This window comes from Euprymna scolopes, chromosome 20 (assembly GCF_053919585.1).
Source record: "Euprymna scolopes isolate OS-2025 chromosome 20, ASM5391958v1, whole genome shotgun sequence".
In the NCBI taxonomy this organism is placed as follows: domain Eukaryota; kingdom Metazoa; phylum Mollusca; class Cephalopoda; order Sepiida; family Sepiolidae; genus Euprymna; species Euprymna scolopes.
This window is the reverse complement of record NC_136501.1, coordinates 111280256-111303397: the sequence shown is the minus strand read 5'-3', so window position 1 is coordinate 111303397 and position 23142 is coordinate 111280256. Positions and strand designations below refer to the sequence as shown.

General features: G+C 36.2%; 1 protein-coding gene across 6 annotated transcripts in view; it reads left to right on the top strand.

The window, feature by feature from the left end:
* Window positions 1-23142, top strand: part of LOC145241561 (mitogen-activated protein kinase kinase kinase 7-like) — a 621914-nt gene that overhangs the window by 386721 nt on the left and 212051 nt on the right. For all 6 annotated transcript variants that reach the window (XM_080104629.1, XM_080104627.1, XM_080104631.1 and 3 more), the window contains exon 10: window positions 14370-14548. In XM_080104629.1, the coding sequence (XP_079960755.1) occupies window positions 14370-14548 (179 nt within the window). The remainder of the gene's footprint in view (window positions 1-14369; window positions 14549-23142) is intronic.

Sequence of the window (23142 nt, the reverse complement as noted above, 5' to 3'; positions counted from 1 at the left end):
TTTCGAAAATATCGTTGAACAAAGCGACCCCTCCTTGTAGAAAACTGCCTAGTTGAGGGTGAAGTAATGAATGTTTTTGGCCAATTTTTCAATATTTGTCATCTGAAGGGTCAAGCTTCAAAACTACCAATCTCGTGAAAATTCGTCGCCTCTGTTGAAAGTTTTAGGCAGACATACAAACATAAATACATACATACATTTAAACAGATAGATGAGATTTCTATTATAGACTAGTGGGGGAAAATAAAGTGTGAAAAAAGCCTGCCACGTTACCCGCTCGGCCAGCAAGGGAGAGTAACAGAAAAACATTTGAATTTATTAAATGAAGCATTAAAAACTGAATTGAAAAAAAAAATTTTTAAATAGAAGTATTAAAAACTGAATTGTCAGGTGCGCATATTTTATGAGGTCAAAAAGAAATACTGCAGTTAACATTTACTGCGAGATAGTTTTTTTTTTTTGAGTTTTTTTTACCCCACTTTGTCTGGTTTTGTTTCTACAACGTGTTGGGGGAAACCAGCTCCCCCGTTTATTAGGGGAGTGTCCAAATGAAAGCAATTGTCTGATATGACAGTGTAAACCGACAGTGACCAAATGTCTATTGTTTTCTGGCGCTACCGGCCCATAGGCCGACAACTGCGCATTAGTTCCACCAGTTTGGATTTTATATGAAAAAGCCGAATCAACACAAGAGTGGCTGAAATAGCAAGAATCGTGTAAAACTCAATGTAAAATAAATCTAGCGGCGACGCACGTTCGCAATTCGTACATATTATGATCTACAGGGTATATTAGAAGTTCTAAACGGTAGTACCCCCCCCCCAAAAAAAAGGCTTTCTTGGACATATAAAAACTCTCAAGCGCATTTTGCCTTTATATATATATACTAGCGGGGAGTACGCGGCGATGTCTGGGTGTCTTGCGGTAAATAAAAAATCCGGGGGGGGGGGTTAAATAATAAAAAAAAATGTTTTTGTAGGTAAGTATGAGAATCGAACCTGTACCCTTGAGTTGGAAATTAATGTGTGAAAAAAAAAAAAACGGGCGACGTTACCCATTAGGCCACCGCAACATACAGCATACACAGGTTTGAATTTATTTATTGAACTATAAAAACAGGCATGCGCAATAAAAGTTAACTCTGCTGCTTCCATTTGACCTAATTAAGAAGGTCAAATAGAAGTCACGCAGTTGTTTACTCAAATTTGACTTTTTTTTCCCCAAGACGATCCTAGCCAAAAAGGTAAAGCTCAATATTTAAAAATAGAGCAAAATATAAGTGTAATGATTAAAGTTAAATTCTGTAGATTAAAATAGGCATAAAAATATATTTAAGTTAAGAATTTATATATATATATATATATATATATATATATATATATATAAGTTTAATGATTAAAATTAAATTCTGCAAATCAAAGTATATACACACATATTTAAGTTAAGAATTTATTGTTTGAAACAAGGAATATATGGAGAAAAATTATTTCCTTAATCCATGCATTTTCAATAATGGTTTTATCATCAGAGGAAATGAAATGCAGTTAGAATTTAATTTTAATCATTGCACTTTATATATATATATATATATATATATATATATATATATATAGTACTTTTATGTATGTAGCAGAATTGGCAATAACCGAAATGGGGGAAAATAAAGATACATCTGTTCTTATGTTGCCAGTCGAACGAAGAGAGTTTCAAGATGGCGTCCATGGGTTTTTATTGGCTTCGACCCCATGCAATTCTCGCAGAATCCCGTGTGCTCTCGCGCGAGTATATATATATATATATATATTTCCTGGGGGCTATAAAGGCAGGACGCTGGGAAGCAGTCAGGCACTGTTTTGCAGATTGTGCGTAGGTGGTTCTTTTTTTTTTTTTTCTTTTTTTTTTTTATTACATTTTCACCCCAAACAAGGCACATTGCCACTTTGGTGTAGGGGGCTACTATCAGGGTCAGCAACTACTGGGGCACTGTGTAGGGATTTGGGCAGCAAGATGTCGGTTCACATTGCACTTGAACTTCTGCATGTCAGTACAGTTAGGGAAGCAGGATCCTGGAATGGAATTCCAGAGTCTAGCGGTTCTGGGGAAGAAACTACTGGAGTAGAAAGATCTTTTACATCTAGGGATCTCTACTGTGTGGGGGTGGGATTTAGCAGCCTGTCGGGTTTGTCGAGGGTGCTCACGTCATGGGGGCACAAGTGATTGCAGTTCGTCAGAGCATTCACCACTAAAATACTTGTAGAAAAGGCAGAGGGATGCAACATTTCGTCGATGGGACAGAGGCTGAAGCTTAGATGCCAGTTCAGGGCCTATCAGATTGGCGACTCTTTTTTGAACCTTGTCAACGAGCGAGAGACTAGTAGCAGATGCACCAGCCCAGATGTGACAACAATACTCCATACATGGGCGAATGGTGGCCTTATAGAGATACAGGTTCTGTCGGTTGAATTATTCTTTGTGACGAATCTGCGAGAAGCGAGCTTTCTTCTGCCTTTTTTTTCTATCTCCTTCTTTCTCTACGGTCATTAAAAGAAGCGAGTTTTGTTCTGCCTTTTTTTTTTTTCTTTTTTTGTCTCCTTCTTCTTTCTCTACGGTCATTGCAGCCAAGAAATCCCTCTCTTCTAAAGGCGGGCGGTGCAGGGCGAAACTGACTATTTCCTGTCTTTGTTCCTGATTTTTTTCCCACTACATTTTGCTACAATATACATTTATTTATATGGTAGTTGTTTTCATTAGCACGCAAGTGCATTCAATCTAAAAATGCAGATAAAACTAGCTTGAAACTTTATATAGTATCATCGAAAAAAAAAAAAATGAATGCTTACTGCATTAAATGGGCTGAAAAATTTTTGAAATATTGATTTAAAGAAAAAAAAAAAATTTCTAACGCACTGACGGCTGAAAAAATTGAAATCAATAAAAGAAAAACTTTCCAAAAATGAGTAAATACTTGTGTATCTATCCCTATTAATGTCTTGAAAGAAAAAATATTTATAGCTCTAGTATTGCACTTTTGAGCTATCTAAAAAGAGAACTTTGTTATTCATTCATATATAATCACTGCCCCAAGTGTGTGTGTATATATATATATATATATATATATATATATATATAGCATTATTTAATTATTAGGTTGGTGCAAAAATAATGTTTTTTGACATGAAGTAGAACGTCAAAAACAACATTATTTTTGCTCGAACCTAATAATTATTTTAATACGTAGACTAGACAAGGCATGCAGCCACTTGATATAAAAACCTCAGAAACGTGTCCTAAATATGACTACATACCAATCTAGCCAAAACATTTTAAAATGCTTACCGTAATTCCCTCCCCTTTTCTGACTCTGCGCTCACCTCAAATCTGGACATTTCTTCCCTCCCCACTTTAATAATGTTTATATATATATATATATATATATATATAACTACTTCATTTATTCACATAAATTTACTATACAAAAGTATAGATTTATGCGTAAACTTTAAGTATTTACTTCAAAAGTGCTCAATACGTAGGTAGAGCTAGTTAGTAATTTATAAAATATATATGGCGATTAAGCTACACTGAATATTCTGCATTTCATCCAACTATAGGATTCGTCAGGCTTATGTGCTTAAGCCTGACGAATCCTATTATGCGCATAAGCCTGACGAATCCTATAGTTGGATGAAACGCAGAATATTCAGTGTAGCTTAATCGCCATATATATTTTATAAATTACTATATATATATATATATATGACATTTTTTGTAGATAAGATACTGTGTTGAAAGAATAACGTTATTATTTAAAACTCCATTCTTAACATGGGTTAAAATGTTTGTTAAATTTTCTTTAAGAGATGCATAGTTTTTTGCTCATTTCAGGTTCGGCAACTTGTACTTCCGGGCCAAATTCTTGTAGTTTTTCTCCTAGCTGCAATAAATTCATGGCTAATTATGTTTTCTTAAAGTTGCAGACAAATTGATTGAATTGTTTTTCTCGTCTGCTTAACTTGAATTTCATTGGCATTTCATTCCGTTTTTGATCTCAAGTTGAAAAATTAGTCAATTAATCTCTTGCAATTACTGTTTTAGTTTGCTTTCAAGAATTCACACTAGTCTCAATATTTTATGGATCATCAGTTGTTTACCATGAAACTACCGATCCAAGATATGACAACAGGACCATTGCCAGCACCTTGAAAATGCATCGCTGGATTGCCACAAATAACAGGGATGTGCCCAGGGTGATGAAAACAAAGTTTCCAGCTACGGTTATGGCCTTTGGTGTGGTTTTAAGTGAGGGCCACATCATGCCACCTCACATCTTTGTAGTCAACTTGAAAGTCAACACCAAACTATACCTGGATGTGTTGAAGAGTGTGGTGATACCCTGGTGCAATCAGGTAGCCGCTGGCAGACCCTGGATGTGGCAACAAGACTCTGCACTAGCCCTCAAGTCCAAAGAGACTCAGGCTTCAGAAAGAGTGCTACGACTTTGTACCCTCCTCTAACTGCCCCCCTCCTTCCCCGACCTGAACCCGCTGGACTGATTCGTTCGGACATATGTCAAGAACATCACCAACATGACCTCCACAACACCAAAGCTTGCCTGATTGCCACCATTTGCCAAGCATTCGCTGAGCTCCCATGAGTGCTTGTGGAAAAGGCATGTTTCCAGTTCTGGACCAGTATCAAGGCAGTGATTGAGGCTGAAGGCAGCTACATTGAATAGATATCATTTCTACTACATAATCAAGTTATCTGAATTGAATTTTTTAATAAAAGGTCTAAAATAAAGCCGCAGTGCTGTTTTTTTTTTTTTTTTTTTTTTTTTTTTTTTAGGGCGACAATTTTATCGTTCCATCCTGTAGAAGTTTTTCAATTAGTTTTGCAGTTTGTGGACGTCTTTTAGCAAATGTAAAGTTTTCTCGAGAAAATTGTCTTGTTCTGCATTTGCAATTGTTTGTGGATGTGAAATATGTCTGTCGTGGTGTAAAGTAGTAAATTACGGATGAGATATGGTAGGAATGGATGAGAAGAAAAAGTAAAAAAGATGAATACGTTGGTAATTGACGGAAAGACAATGGTGGGAGGTGGGTGCAAGATAATGGAGAGAATAGGAAAGGAGTTGGGGGCTGAAAGGAACAAGAAAAGAAAGGAGTAGTCAGGGCGCGCGAGAGAGGAGTAGCTGAAAAAAAAGGGAGGAAAATAAGGAAGAGAAAATGAAGAGGAGTGAGATTAATGTAAGGGTAGAAAGGAGGAGGCCAAAGAGGAAGATAAATGGAAGGAGAGGAAGAGGGGGAAAAGGAAGGAAACAGAAAGGGAAAAAGGAGGATGGGGAGGAGGGTGAATGTAAAGATGTAGAAAAAAAAGGTGAAGTAAATGCAAGGAGGAAAACAAATGAAAAAAAAAGGAACGGAAAAGAGGAGGTAAAAACGAAAGAAAATAGCAGGAGGAGGAGGGGAAAATAGAAGGAGTAAGAGGAGGATGCAAAGCAGGGAAAGAATAAAAGGAAGGAAAAGGGAGGAAACTTGAGGAAGATAGGAGGAGGGGAAAATGAGGAAGCGTGAAAGGGAGGAAGGGGGACGGAGGAAACATGAGGAATGGGGGGAGGAAGGGAAGGGAGGAAAGATGAGGACGGCTAGGAGGGAAAACGAAGGAAACATGAGGAAAGATAAGAGGGGAGGGAAGAGGAAGACAAAGGAAGGAAATAGAAGAGTATAAAAAAAGCAAGAAAACATTAAGGAAGGGGAGGAAACGGGGTAGGGAAGGAAGGAGGAGGGTGAAAAGGAGCAGGAAGGACTATGAAGAGGACAGAAAAGGGAGGAAAACTGAGACCATCAGTTTATGGCAAAAGGAGGAACAAGGGCAGGAAGGAGGAGGATAGAAAGGGAAGAGAACAAGGGGAAGGAAAACGAAGTTGGATGGAAAAAGGGATGGTAAGAAAATGAAAGGAAGTAGGAGGAGGAGAAACGAGAAGGAGGAGGATTTTAAAAGGAAATAAAACGTGAGGAAGAGGGGGAAGAGAAGAAGGAAGAGTACGAAGAATGAAATGATTTAAAGAATGAATAAGCGAGAAAAAGTCGATCGAAGAAACGACAAAGGGAAAACCAATATCGAATGACTGTGTGTCTGCACAGGATTTGCCGAAAGATGATTGTTGGCAGTTTGCGGGTCTTCGTGGCCAAATTCACTAATAACGGCTGACAGGTTGGCAGTTGCTTTTGGTTTCCCTTCAGCTTTGTTTTACCTGCACGATATTTATGGTGGATGAATCGCTAATAATTCTTCAGAGCCCCCCCCTCTCCCCTAATGTACAACTCGCAGCATCGTTGCAAATCAATAACCTGAATTTCGACCAGCATCTTCATCTCTGCAATTTTCATCACATCCTCACTCAATATGGCACGGCAGGTACTTGAGAGTTGAGGTGCTGCTTAGAACACTCTTTCCTGCCTTTTCAAAGTACAAAACCAACTTCGAAATCTAGCAAATGATGTCCTTTTCGCTTCCCTACTGCCTATTTCTTAAAGAAAGGAATTTGCTAGTCTTTCTCTGCTCTATTGTTATCCACTACTGACAGGATGTGCCACTCAGGACACCTTTTCAGGGTACAAAACAGACTTCAAAATCTAGCGAACTATGTTCTCTTCTTTTCTCTACTGCCTATTTCTCATAGAAGAGAATTTGCTAGTCTTTCTCTGCTCTATTATTCTTATCCAATACTGCTCAGGACACCGTTTCCTGCCTTTTCAGAGTACAAAATCAACTTTGAAATTTAGAGATGCTTTTGTTCTTTGACATTTTTTTAGAAATCATTTTGTTCACGTTTTAGCTAATATTTCTTAATCATATTATGAGAACATCAAACTTTGAAAAAAATTGTAGGTTGCAATTCCATAAAATTTTTTACCAGGACTGAACTTTTCATGGTCAATGATTAAGGTCATATAAGACGCAAGACTTCATTGGCTACAATATGGGCCAAGTAGCACGTCTCTATGATGAACCAAATGTATATTTTACCTTTTCTACGACCTTGATTGTTGACTTAGATATCTCAGAATTAAATCAATTCTGAGTTAAATCATGACTGATATTTTGCTCAAGTTTGATGGCTATTGGTCAAGTGATGTTAATGCTAAGCTTTATAAAAAACTAACATATAAACTTGGCCAAAAGCATAACCTCCTTGGTGGGGGGGGGTAATAATCTGTTAAAGCAAATGTCATGAATAAAGATTTGAAGTAATTTTTACAAAAATTAATTTTTGAATTGAAGGTTGATTATCCGTATCGTTTGAATTCTTTTTTCTCATTGAAATGCTATATGCCTTTAAAATGCTGGCCATTTTTCCTATACGTACTGTGTCAAACGCTTTGGAGAAATCTACAAAGTGCACGACTGCCTCAAGGTTTTTGGCTTTGACTCCTTCGAACAGTGTTAGATATATCTTAGCAAGATCATCCTACGAAGCAGCAACTTTATGGCATCCTACCTGCCATATCTACTACCATCATCTACCGTTTACCAGTTACTGCCAGAGCTGGTAAGAAATGTATTGCTGTGAACCCCACAGCGGTCCTGGATATGACCTTAAACTATATCCAGTGATCAGGCCCCAGCTTGTGGGTTTTGAGGAGTGTGCAGCCACCCTTTAATTGTCATTGCTCCCAGGTCCACTCTGACCCGGAGTGGTAGTACCTGTTAGGGTCCCAACTCCTATCCTTACATCATCAACGCTCTGATCCCCAGCTGGCATCAATTGTGATGGATGGCTCTCGTCTGGGTGAGGCCCCGTGTTTTGACAAGCTTCTGGGTTTGACCTTTACTCCTGATCTGAAATTGAACACGTACATCAAGTCTGTTGCCAAGGTCGCTGGAAAGATGGTGGGATCCTTCTACCGCTCCAGAAGATATCTCACTACTGATGCAATTCTCTATCTATATAAAAGCCAAGTACGTCCAAGGATGGAATACTGCTGCCATATCTGGGCAGGAGCTGCTAAAAACAGCCTATCCTGCCTTGACAGAGTACAAAATAGACTTTGTGGCTTAGTGGGGGATGCCCTTTTCTCTACCCTGCAACCTCTCTCCCACAGAAGAGACGTTGCGAGCCTATCCTTGTTTTATCGTTATTTCCATGGTAGGTGCTCGTCTGATCTCCAATCTTTGGTCCCCCCTCGCCAATCTTTCACGAAAAACACCCATCTAGCTGAATCCACTGTGAAAAATTTCCCCCACTCTATATCTGTGCCTAAATCAAAACGCGGATTCCATGAACAAAGTTCTTTCTTAGAACTGCACGCCTGTGGAACTCTGTTCCGTCTGCCTGCTTCCCACCTGACTACAACTTGGATGTGTTCAAGTCCAACGTTAACAAATTCCTAATGAACCGCCCCCTTAAGTAAACATTTCATCAAATCTCCACACTAACGTAATGTAACCCTTATCCCTGAGTGGCTTCCAGGCCTTGATAAGTGGTGATCACTGTGTAAAAAAAAAAAAAAAAAAAAACTATGGGTTAAATAGAAACCGACTTGAAAACAACAAATATATTCTATTAAAAAAATTTTCTTCAAAATCTTTGGATTCGGTATTAAATAACCTGAAAAGGGTTGATATGCCGTAAAACAACCAACCAACCAACCAACCAACCAACCCATGGTATGGGCGCATGAGCATAGGATGACTTAGATCGACATACATTCAGCAAATTGCACCTGCTGCCAACTGTGATTCTGAAGATTTGAGGCAGCTAATGAAAAAAGTTTCGGTCGGATTGTTATTGTTTTTCTTATTATCATCTGGTCCGTCTTCTTACTTACATGAGAAGGATAGCCCTTAGGTAAGATTTCGAGTTAGAATTCTTTATAGAAATACATTGATTACTTAGACGAGGGACCAACTTAAGTGAACGTGTTTCTCTGGAACAAACTGAATTCGAACTTGACACATCCAGATTGTTAGTCTGTGTCATTAATCACTGCGCCAACATCACTACCCTACTGCTGTGGACCAGATGGCTAGAGAATACGCCTCTTCTATTGACTTAGGACCCTCCCTCCTTGTTCAAAAGCACCCTGGCTCATGTGGAACACACTGAACTACATTTAAAGACTAAACAGAAATTAAAACGTGTGAACTTCAAAGAATTGACGTTTGTTGGTTGTTTTTGTTTTTCGGGTTATTTAATGTTGAATCCAGTGATTTTGAAGAAAAATTTTTTAATAGAATATATTTGTTTTTTTTCAAGTTAGTTTCTATTTAACCCATAGTTGGGACCCTAATAGGTACTACCACTCTGGGTTAGAATGGACCTGGGAGCAATGGCAATTAAGGGATGGCTCCACACTTCCCAGAGCCCGCAAACTGGGGCCTCACCATCAGATAAAAGTTTAAGGTCATATCCAGGACCAGAGATTTTTGGACTTAAAATGGCATCACATTTACTCAAAAAGTTTATCAGATTTAAAAATTTTTCACCTGTGCCCTAATATGAGACAAAAAACAAAAATGATGTGGCTGAGATGGTACTGTGTTTTTTTTTGTTTTTTTTTACCTATGAATGATAAAAATCCGAACATTTTTTTTTTTTTTTTTTACTTGAAAATGGTGTTAATTATCATTTTAATAATCATGGTTTACTACTCAGGTTTTTTTTATGGTTTATTTGCAAAACTTTTGACCAAATTATTATATTAGAAGAATATACATCCTAGAAAAATTTATTCCTCAAACAGTTTTACACTGTTTTACGTTTTCCTACAAAGATAAAAATCGATATGTAATACTAGTTACAAGATAATAATATGAATAAAAATAATAATCTATAAATTAATACAATAGCGTGTATGTTGTTTTCTGTGCCACGCCTACATCCGGGTCATTTAATTGTTATGTACTTCCATTTCTTGTCATGAATAATTTTACCAAGAATTCTTCATAAGTTTTGATTTTGGTTTCGATTATAACTGATGGCATTTCCGTAATCTATTTTTTTTATAAATAATTTTATCAAGAATTCTTCATAAGTTTTGGTTTCGGTTATAACTGATAGCACTCCAATAATCTTTTTTTCATTAATAATTTTACCAAGAATTCTTCATAAGTTTTGGTTTCGATTATGGCTGAAGGAACTCAAGTTATGTTTTTATTTCGGTTTGGATTCAAGCTAATGCACCTAAGTCACATGGATATATTTTTTTTATTTTTGAAATTGCAACTTTATAATATATAAAAATCGATAGAACATTAACTCTATAATAATATATAAAAAATCTGCAAGAATTAAAATATCATATTTAAGCGTACTTTACGATTGGGCTTTACCGGACGTTCGTGCTAGCTTAGATAAATACTTTTCCAGTTTAACAAAAAAGCTACAATAATATCAGAGCATCTCCATTTACACTTAACATCTACAGAATGCCAACATCAATATATTACATGTGAATGAGTCCTCAGTGGAATTTCCACAGATCCCACTAGCATGAATAATAATAATACTTATAAAAATACAAAGATAAAAATCGATACATAATACTAGTTACAAAATAATAATAATATGCATAAAAATAATAATCTATATATTAATACGATAGTGCATGTTATATTCGGATATAGTTTAAGGTCATATCCAGGGCCAAAGAATTGAGAGTGAGCTGAATATATAAATATCAATATAAACAGCAAACCATGTATATACATAATCTAGATATAAAAGATAAATAATATTTATGCATATTTTATGACTAGGCAATGCCGAGTGGTATGCTAGTATATCTATAGAAGTGAGACTATATGTATAAGGACAATTCTCAACCTATATACTTAACGAATTTTTGATCTACAGAATTGAAATTTGGTATATAGGCTATTAAGACATGTGGAAAGAATTTAATTCGTTTTCATCCAGAATAAAAGGGCTGCTAAGGTCTTTAAAATTTTAAAATTGATACCTGTATGTTATCGGATTTTTATCTGTTTGTCAACTGTTTCACGAATGTGCGTGTGTGAATTGTTCATATTACAGATTACTTAGGTGAAGAATAAGTAAGCTTGTAAACACTTTTTATAGATCGTGGCAAGCTGGCCTAATGGTTATCATTCTTTACTCACTGTTTTTACGTTTCAATCTCAGCTCAAGTATTTACTTTTTATTTAATAAAAGTGAACTGCTTAGACAAAACATAATACTAGCATGCACTAGTCTCAGTTTCTTTCAGTTTTTTTTATATTTAACTCCTTTTTAGTTTTAAAGAATTTTACTTTACATTTAATTCCTATGGTATTTCTGTTTGTAATAAATAAGAATTCTGCATGCTCCCTCTACCATGCTAGAAAACTTCTAACACCCGAAAGTATCCTGTACCTCTATAAGGCCACCATTCGCCCATGTATGGATTATTGCTGCCTCATCTGGGCTGGTGCATCTGCTACTAGTCTCTCGCTCCTTGACAAGGTTCAAAAGAGAGTCGCAAACCTGATAGGCCCTGAACTGGCATCTAAGCTTCAGCCTCTGTCCCATCGACGAAATGTTGCATCCCTCTGCCTTTTCTACAAGTATTTTAGTGGTGAATGCTCTGACGAACTGCAATCACTTGTGCCCCCACGACGTGAGCACCCTCGACAAACCCGACAAGCAGCTAAATCCCACCCCCACACTGTAGAGATCCCTAGATGTAAAAGATCTTTTTACTCCAATAGTTTCTTCCCCAGAACCGCTAGACTCTGGAATTCCATTCCAGGTCCCTGCTTCCCCAACAGTACTGACGTGCAGAAGTTCAAGTGTAACGTGAACCGACACCTTGCTGCCCAAATCCCTACATAGTACCCCAGTAGTTGTTGCCCCCTGATAGTAGCCCCCTACACCAAAGTGGCAATTTGCCTTGTTTGGGGTGAAAATGTAATTAAAAAAAAAAAAAAAAAAAAAAAAAAAAAAAAAAATATAATATTTATGCGCATTTTACAATCGGGCAACATCAGGCTGCCTGCTAGTAGTCAATAAATAAACTTTGAACAAACTGTTTCCAGTGAAGAATCAAGTGGTAAAATATTAGATAAATTTATAACACTAGTATTTCACTATTGAGCTTTTTTTTTTTTACATAGGCATCACCACATTATCAAGGCCAAGAGGCCACTCAAGGATAAGGATTAAAGAGTGTACAGTAGAAATTGGACACTATAGTAATCATTAGTAATGAAAATTCGGTAAATTTGATAACTTATATGGAACGGCTCATCAAGAACTTATTTACGTTAGACTTGAACACAACCATATTGTAGTCAGCCGGAAAGCAGGAAAACGGAAGACAATTCCACAGGCGTGAAGTTCTAAGAAAGAAGCTTTGTTCATGGAATCTAAGTTTATGTTTAGGCACAGATAAAGAGTGGGGGGAATTATTGATAGTGTTTTCAGATAGACGAGTGTTTCTTGCGAAAGTTTGGCGAGGGGGGACCATAGATTGAAGCTCAGTCGAATACTTTCCATGAAAATAACAATACATCAGAGACAAACTCGCAATATCTCTTCTGTGAGATAGAGGTTGCAGGGAAGAGAAAAGGACATCTCCTACGAGGCTACGAAGTCTATTCAAAGAAACTTTGTATTGTTAATATTAATATTTGAATTGTAAATTTAATTTGAAAATAATATATATAAGTGGCGCCAAAAGAAAGTCTGCACTTGTCATTTTTTTCAAAAACTGCGAATTTAAGCAAAATTTAATGTAACAGTTTGAACAACCTATACCTCATTTGATTTGCCTTTTATTCTTTTATAATTTTACCTGTTCATATTTGACTTTTAATTGAAGAATCTTAGTGTTCACATCAATTCAAAATAACTTCAAATCGAAAAGGCAAAAAGAAACTCTGCACAATGGAAAATTGTTATTTAAGTTTAGAATATTAATGCAACACAAATACAACAGGAACACCATGAACTAGTCAATATTTAGTAGCATAGCCCTTCTGCAATTTTACAGCCTGCCATTTTTTGGGCATTCCTTGAATTAGTCTGTGGCAGTATGCTGGTGAAAGGACATCCAACTACTCTTGAATTTTTGTAAAAAGTTCTTCCAGATTTGAAATGTTATTATTGCGTGGATGTTACTTAATGACATACTTTTCCGATGGAGTAGCTGAATAGCACTTTCTCAAAATTTCATGAATTTTTATTCACTCGTTCCTTAAATATTTAAAAAAAAATGTAAACTCATATTTTGATATGCAGTGTATACTGCCTCATACAAGCTAGAACTATACTGCCTCGTACTAGCTAGAACTATACTGCCTCGTATTAGCTAGAACTATACTGCCTCGTACTAGCTAGAACTATACTGCCTCGTACTAGCCAGAACTATACTGCCTTGTACTAGCTAGTACTATACTGCCTCATACTAGCTAGAACTATACTGCCTCGTACTAGCTAGAACTATACTGCCTCGTACTAGCCAGAACTATACTGCCTCGTACTAGCCAGAACTATACTGCCTCGTACTAGCCAGAACTATACTGCCTCGTACTAGCCAGAACTATACTGCCTCGTACTAGCCAGAACTATACTGCCTCGTACTAGCCAGAACTATACTGCCTCGTACTAGCCAGAACTATACTGCCTCGTACTAGCCAGAACTATACTGCCTCGTACTAGCCAGAACTATACTGCCTCGTACTAGCCAGAACTATACTGCCTCGTGCTAGCCAGAACTATACTGCCTCGTGCTAGCCAGAACTATACTGCCTCGTACTAGCCAGAACTATACTGCCTCGTACTAGCCAGAACTATACTGCCTCGTACTAGCCAGAACTATACTGCCTCGTACTAGCCAGAACTATACTGCCTCGTACTAGCCAGAACTATACTGCCTCGTGCTAGCCAGAACTATACTGCCTCGTGCTAGCCAGAACTATACTGCCTCGTGCTAGCCAGAACTATACTGCCTCGTACTAGCCAGAACTATACTGCCTCGTACTAGCCAGAACTATACTGCCTCGTACTAGCCAGAACTATACTGCCTCGTACTAGCCAGAACTATACTGCCTCGTACTAGCCAGAACTATACTGCCTCGTACTAGCCAGAACTATACTGCCTCGTACTAGCCAGAACTATACTGCCTCGTACTAGCCAGAACTATACTGCCTCGTACTAGCCAGAACTATACTGCCTCGTACTAGCCAGAACTATACTGCCTCGTACTAGCTAGAACTATACTGCCTCATACTAGCTCGTACTATATTATATGAAAGTAGTTTAATTTGAAATCATACTAATGGTAAACTAATTAATTTTTGAAGAATATTTACGAGACTAAAAAGAATATTATATCCTGATTAATTCTATTTTTTTTTCTTACAGCACATCAGCCACCTCCAGTAACCACGTCCAGTTACTCTGTGACTCCAGGAAGCACTGTTCAGACATGTACTAGTCCACACGGGAGAACGGGTACCTTCAGTGATACTGTCAGAGTTCCTGCTGACCGTCCAGAAACTGAAAACTGGAATCAATTTTCGTCTTCAGCTGTCATCAGCGAGGTAAAGCAAGCAGTCTTCAGTTTTTTTTGTGTTCATACTTGATTGTCTCCCCTTTATTAAGCTTCTTCGCAAATGATTTCAGAAATTCGGTCTCAAGTGTTTTTCATATTAAAAATATCTAGTTATAAACTATACAAATCCTTTTTATGACATAGAATATTTATATATATATATATATATATATGAAAAAGACAAAAACTGAAACTTATTTTGTTCATAAACGTTTTGTTTTTCTTTAAAGACGTTCTCAAGATGATTTATTTTAACGTCTATCATTTTTTTTTCTGTAAGAAAAACAATCTTCAATTTGACAAAGAAAAAAAACGTCTATTTTTTTTTGTGTTCTTACTTGTATTGATTGTCTCTCCTCTATTAAGCTTCTTTGGAAACGATTTTACAAATTTACTCTGCAATGTTTTTTATATATATAAAAAAAAAATCTAAAGTTATAAACTGCATAAATTCTTTTTGTCTCCTAGAATATATATATATTTGGAAGAAAAAAAAAAATGAAAATGTTTTTTTTTTGTTTATAAACGTTTCATCTTTCTTTAAAGACGTTCTCAAGATGATTTATTTTGAGGTCTATCATTTTTTTTCTGTTAGAAAAACAGTCTTTAGTTCGACAAACAAAAAAGTCTATTATATATATATATATATATATAGAAAAAATGAAAACTGAAACTTTTTTGTTCATAAACGTTTTGTTTTTCTTTAAAGACTTCTGAAGATGATTTATGTTGACGTTTGTCATTTTTTTTTCTTTAAGAAAAAGACAGCAATTAAAATTTCAAGCAATTCAGCATATTTATTTATCCAAGGTTCTCTCAGTTTTGAAACCTGTCTGCAATAAACAATCTTCCCTTATCTGAACACCCCGACAAAAATATAATTCAAACCATGAGAATATCTGAAAACTGATTCTTATTTTCAATAAATATATTTATGGTTTTGATATCTTTTAAATAACTTAATTTCTACAGAAATATTTTTACAGAATTTTTTTTTTTTTTTTTAAAGATAATAAATTTGAATAAATTAGATTAACGGAACAAAAAATGAATAAATGAATTATTATTTATATATAAAGGTCACTTTGTGTGTGTGTTCGTTCCGTGTGGATCCCTAAACAGCTGGGGCGATTTTTTTGAAATTTCAAAAACAAGTACTTTGTATTAGTGAGTGTTCTTAGCTAAGTATCAATAATGAAAAAAAAGTCCTATTAAAGAAGGAACAGTCTGATTTTGACTACAGTTAACACCGTTTTACAACCTAACATCACAAGTGCATTTCAAAAGTTTTATCACTGCACAAACAGAAAGGCCTGGCATATACAATCAACAGTAAATTCTTTGATAAGACAGGGGCGCGTTTGAAATGAATGTTATTGGAATTAATTTGTGTACAGCTCCTGCTGATTAGATTTGCTTTAACCCCTGTCAGCCCGTGGATTAGGGAAGCCATCCCCACACCTCTGGGAGTCACATGAGGGGCTTTATAAAACCCCTGCTCGTGCCCTTCGCGGCCTCTTTTTCATCTCATCCGGATGTGCGGATCACACACCCTCGACGGAAGCTCTGCCAGTTTTCCAATTGCTTTTCAACCAGCGTGAGTGGCAGTCAACTCAGGACGGAACCTGCTAGCCCTGTTTGAATTGCAACCGAGATATCACCAACGAAAAGGAGCCAGAACGAACGAAGCGAGGAAGCGCTTGTCAACAATGTTACACGACTCATCTTCAGATAAGTCTAGCGGAATATGTTTTCGCAACAATTAACTATCTTCTCTTACTTCCATCCACTTAATTTGGTCGTTCTGTATTATTCTATTTTGTACATATGTGCATATTTTCTTTCTCATTAAAACTGTTAAATTGTTAATAACTGTGTTGTGTTCCTTCACACATTGCCCTCGTCTTATTTCGGATTAAGGACTTATCGACATGTTCCCACATACTCATGTGTGAGAGTTGAACTTTATTTCCAGGGATATTCAAATCCCAACAATGTTCCCTTTTAGGGTACAATTGAACCATGATACTTGATCTTAGTATTTTAAACAAGCCATTATATAAAAATAATTTATAAAATGAACAGTAGGTTCTCTCCAGTTTAATGTAAACTACACTGTATTATGGACTGAATCACTGCAAGGAAGCATATGAAGATTTCTCTTGGTGCACTGTGGTGGGTTCCTAACTAAAGCAGGCAATCAATTCAATCCCGTACAACGTCGGGTGTCCCTACTAGTGTTTGAATAAATGGAAAAGTGAACAAATTGTCTAAATAAAATCAAACAATGTAATAATCTCATTTAATACTGCCGATGATGTTGCCGAAAACATGGTTTCATTTGGTAGCAGAATCTAGCAAGGTTTTCAAATTAAGTGATACCGTTTACTTTGGACAAGTTTCAAAACCGGAAGTTGCTTGAATCAGCAAATATGCCACAAAATTGAATTATGTTGTTCGTCTATAACTGGGAAACAATTTTTGTTTTTATACATGTATTATGTAAATAGATTAAAATTCGAGAAACATATTTTTGTTTTAATCTATGACGTAGAAAGGATTTTTTAAAACATGACATCTATGACTGTAAAAACTGATTTTTATTTTTATTAATGTTTATATACAGAAGAATTTTTACAGAATTTTATTTTAAAAATAATAAATTTGAATAAATTAGATTAATGGAGCAAAAATAAATGAATTATTACTTATATATAAAAGGCACTTTGTGTTTGTGTGTGTGTTCCTTCTCTATGGATCCCAAAAGAGCTGGGCCGATTTTTTGGAAATTTCAAAAACAAGTACTTTGTGTTAGGGGGTGTTCTTAGATAAATATCTGTAATCAAAAAAATCCTATTAAAGAATGTTTATTAAATATTTTATAGATCCTATTAAAACGTCCGGGTTCCAAAATAAACCGCCATGGCACACCGATTTCTTATTACTGGACTGAAATCAACCCTCTGAAAAAAATGGGTTCCTTTATTCAAATATAGCTGAAAATGCAGATTTCTTAGCTTTTACCTTCATTTTATGAGGTGTTCATAAGAAAAAAATCTGAGGAGGTGGGGGGGGGGGCGGGTCAGGGCTGGATGATATGGGTTGGAATGTCCCCGTTTACTTTCGATGAGTTTCAAAACCGGAAGTCGCTTGGATCAGCAAATAGGCTGGATCACCACAAAATTGAAATATGTTGTTCGTCTATAACAGGGAAACAATTTTGTTTTTATACATGTATTATGTAAATACATTAAAGAAAGAAATTTAATGTATTATGTGGGAAGGATTTTTTTAAACCATGACATCTATGACGTATTGCACACTGTGTCATTCAGTCCTACTGAAACCGCATGATGATGGCAAGAGAATATTCTTATCATTGTTTTGACTCTCGAGTATATATCCGAAACAGTCAGACACAGTTAATCAATCGAGAACCACATCATCTATAAATATAAAAGCGAAAATGTATGTATGTATGCATGTTCGCTTTTTCTGTATGTCTACAAAAGGCTTCTTTCAGAGAAGCTGTCGCTCGCCTAACAACTTTTTAAAACTTTTTATATCACATATAAATCGTAATATCTCACAGTTAACAACGAAGCTCGCCTGTCTATTTAATTTGCTCGATTTCGGGAAGATAAATATTCAACATTTGTCGCTCGCCGCATGTGGGTTAGTCTTTTTCCTATAACATCTTGTGAAAATAAAACTCCCGCAGTCAAACTTGACCTCATTAACTCATTAAAACGGGCACTTGCCAAAGCCAAGTAATTAAATAAATTCAAACGTGTTTCCGTTAGCATCTCGCGGTGGAGCAATCGTTAACGTCGCATTTTTTTTTTTTTTTCACACTTTAATTTACAACTTTGCCTCAAGGGTTCGATCCTCATACTTACTTTTTTTTTATACCCTCCACCCCACCCCCGGAGTTTCCACACACACCTCAACGCCAGGTACACCTCGCTAGTCTATATATATAAAAGGCAAAATGTGTGTGATCATTTCGTGTATGTCTTCAAAAGGTTTCTTTCGCACGCGCTCCCGGAGTCGTTACTATCGCTTAAAACTGTGTATATAGGTCCTATATCATAATATCTAGGAATTAGGAAAGCGCGTAGCGTATAGATTTATTTACGTCGATTTTTACAAAATTATTGCTATTTTGGTTTCTCGTGTGTTGATTGGGCTTTTTAGTATAAATAAAATGAAACTAAACTCAAATGGACGTGTTCGCGACAATGCGCCGAGAACAGACGCTTAACGCTGCGTGACTTCTATTTGACCTTCTTAATTAGGTCAAATGTAAGCAGCAAAGTTAACTTTTATTACGCACGCCTGTTTTTATAGTTATAGTTAGATAAATAAATTCAAATACGTCTACGCTGTATGCCGCGGTGGCCCAATGGTAACATTGCACTTTTTTTTTTTCACACATTAATTTCCAACTCAAGGGTACGGGTTCGAATCTCATACTCACCTACCAAAACATTTTTTATTATTATTTAACCCCCCCCCCCCCCCCCGGAGTTTTGATTTACCTCAAGACACCCGGGCATCGCCGGGTACCCCCCCCCCCCGCTAGTTAAATATAAAAGCGAAAATGTATGTTCGCTTTTTGTGTATGTCCGAGAAAAGCTTTTTTCCGATAAGTGATCGGTCGACTCGCTTCTTCTTAAAACTTTTTATATCACATCGAAATCATAATATCTACGAGTTAACAACGGGGGTCGCCTGTCTATTTAATTTGCTCGACTTTGAAAAGATAAATATTCAACATTATTCGATCGTCACATGTGCATTAAGCTTTTTCGTATAATAAAAGTGAAACTAATTCTGGCGGCATTTTTCCGGAAACATCAATCAGCTTTGATGAATGTGGAGTTTCTCCTTATATCAGACAATTGCTATTCAATTTGGACAATCCCCTTTTTATGGGGAGCTGGTTTTCCTCACAACATCTTGGGGAAACAAAAAAAAAAAAAAAATCCTGCCCCACAGTAAATAAAATACTGCCCTGCAGTCAAAGTTGACCTCATTAAGTACGGGCACCTGCCAATTCTTAATACTTAAAAAAATTCAAACATGTTTCCGTTATTATTTCGTGGTGGCCCAGTGGTTAACGTCGCACTTTTTTTTTTTTACACTTTAATTTCCAACTTCGACTCAAGGGTTCGGGTTCGATCCTCCATACTTACCTACCAAAACTTTTTATTTTATTTTAACCCCCGCCCCCGAGACAAACACCCGGGTGTTTTGATTTACCTAAAACCACACACACCTTTAAACACCCGGTCAACGCCAGGTACCCCCCGCTAGTTCTATATAAAAACAAGATATTAATTGATATATACTCGAGAGTCAAAATAATGAAAAGAATATTCTCTTGTCCTAGCCCTAGAGATAACACACTACGAACATGAAATTAGTATATAGAGACGCTAATTTAATGTATGTAGTATGTTATCTTCTATCCTCCTTTAATAAATAAAATCTCTCGATCACCGAAAACGCAATGTAGTTTGTTTTTTTAAATTTTTTTTTAATGATGCCGCTTTTGGGCCGTACGTGAAACTAAAATATAAAAGGTATAAGATATTAACTGATATATACTCCAGAGTCAAAATAATGAAAAGCATATTCTCTTGTCATAGCCCGAGTAATTATTAACAGAAAAAAACATAACAAAATAAACCGATGATAGTGATGAATTTCCAAACAAAACACAAACTGAACTAAAAAAATAACCGAGAGTAATCAAATCTACAATTAAAGAAAATAGTTGTCAATTTAAAATCCAAACCAAAAAGTACCTTATATATAAGGTTTACTTTTTTTAATCTAATTTACATATGTGTGTGTGGTATGTACGTTAGATAGCACCAGACGTTCTTCTTCAGGATCTGTATAGTATTTTAAACAAAACTCTTTATTTAATCGATGCAGGTAGCATGCTCTCGTTCTGTCAGTCAAGACCAGATAAAGGTCTAAAGTAATTCGCAATTGCATTCTTAGTATTGCCTACAGTGAGACTTGAACCATCAACATCCAGAAGAATGATGCTTAGAACTGAACTTTACTTAGTGCTTTAACCTTGCGGACAATTTTAGAATGAATTCTTGGAGTCTAACATTCAGAGAATCGCAATAGAATTTCAATCTCAGTTCAAAATGAAAGGAAATTTCAAACGACGGATATTTTTTTTCTTTTTCGACATATACTCACGAATCTCATGTAAACTTAAAAATATACTAGCAGGCTACCCGGCGTTGCCCAGTCATAAAATATGCATAAATATGATATTTTAATTCAGGCAGATTACATATTTATTACTATAGAGACAATTCTCTATAGATGATTATATTGTACCTAATATATAGTAGTGAGATCAAAACTAGAAAAATATATGTGACCTGGGTGCCATCAGCTAGAATCGAAAGCTAAACATACAATTCTCCATTCTCATTCCTTAGTCTCTCAGCCACGCCCATACGCATGCACACAGACACACATATATATATTATTAATGATGGAATGGTTCCAATATTTTTTCTGATTCTGTATTAAATTTCCGATTCCAATACAATTACTGATTCCAATTCTTTATAAATCTTTTGATATTTAGCTATAAAATTGTTATTTTGTCCTGATTACCGTAAAAATACAACTTTAAATGTGCATATATTTTCAATTGTAATCTATAGATTTTGATTTTACTGGAAGTTTAAACCAATAAATAATTATTATTTTCTTATTACTACCAACAGTGAAAGATTTTTCTTAAACCAAAAAAAAAAAATGGTAAAGGAATCGTTTTTGGCATCGGAAAATAGGCACAAATTTTTCTGATGAAGATCTTCCAAAAAGTACCGATTTTGCTGATTTCCAATTCTGATTAATGGTCTCAACACTAATATATATATATACAGTCCTGGTCAAAATCATGACACCACTTAAGAAAGTAAGCGTTTACGCATAATACCGAATTTTTTTATTTTTCATTTTTTTCCATCAAATTTTCCATTTTGGCAATGGTTTCAACCATTTGTTTGATTAAAAATTCAATAATATGCGTAAACTGTTGTATCAATTAAGATAAAAATGAAATGTAATAAGTCCCCAGACGTACCTCTCCATCGTACAGTATATCGATACACTAAGGCTGACTGGGATAGCTTCCGTACATTTATATCTGATCTACCTCTGCAATCCATGTTTAAAAAGGATGTGTCCTCTATAGTATTAGACCTGACTGAATGGTTAATTGTAGGTATTGACCATTTCATACCCTCTAAAAAGTTTCAGCAAAAATCTAACAGCCAGCCATGGTTCTCTCCAGAATATGCTGCTGCCATTGCGCACAGAAATCACTTTTTCCACTGCTTCAAACGTAATAGATGTATGGAAACTAAAGCCGTTTTCAGGACTGCCAGCAACCATTGTAAGAAAGTAATAAGGAACGCAAGAGAGTTGTATGCTCAATCTGTTAAGTCCAAAGTAGCTGAGCAGCGGCTTGGTTCCCACCAGTTTTGGCAAATAGCAAACAGAATCCTGAACAGAAGCGTGTGCTCCATCCCAACTATTATCAATGGATCTGAAGTAATCTCATCAGCATCAGACAAAGCCAAACTCTTTGTCAAGAACTTTGCAGCTAATTCTACCCTTTGCGACCAAGGCCGCCAACCCCCAATATTTCCTCCTGTATCAGAAAACACGCTATGTGATATACGTATATCTGTACGTGATGTTGCCAAGCTTATCAAAAACCTTGATTCCAGTAAAGCAACTGGCCCTGACGGTATTCCAATTATAGTACTCAAAAAACTTCAACCTGAACTAGCGCCCATACTTACAAAACTGTTTAAACGTTGTCTTAAGGAGAATAGTTTCCCATCTCCCTGGAAAATTTCATCTGTATGCCCTGTATTTAAGAATTCAGGTGATCGCTCATCCCCCTCTCAGTACAGGCCAATAAGTCTCCTGTGCGTCATGAGTAAGTTGCTAGAATCTGTGTTAAATACAGAAGTAATCAACCATCTCAACAAAAATAACCTTCTTAGTGACACTCAATATGGTTTCCGTTCTGCTAGATCTACAGCAGATGTGCTTACAGTTATATCACATAGGATTAGCAAATCTCTCGACGGTGGCAATCTTTCTAGGGCAATTGCTCTTGACATATCTAAGCCTTTGATAGGGTATGGCATAAAGGTTTACTTCATAAGATCGCTAGCTATGGTATAGCTGGAAAAGTCTTCTCAATTATTAAATCATTTCTTTCTGATAGGTTCATAAGAGTAGTAGTTGAGGGGCAAAAATCAGAAGCTCACAGTATTAATGCCGGTGTCCCTCAGGGGTCCATCCTGGGCCCAACTCTTTTCCTGATCTACATTAATGATCTTCCAAATCACATCCTTACATCATTTGTAGACATTTATGCTGACGACACTACCATTTATGGTAGCACATCTAAGACAGTAAATGACCAAGTTCTCTCCAATTCTCTCTCCTCTGATCTTGAGCACGTAGTACAATGGGGTAAGGAGTGGCTGGTTACTTTTAATGCATCTAAATCCAAGCTTC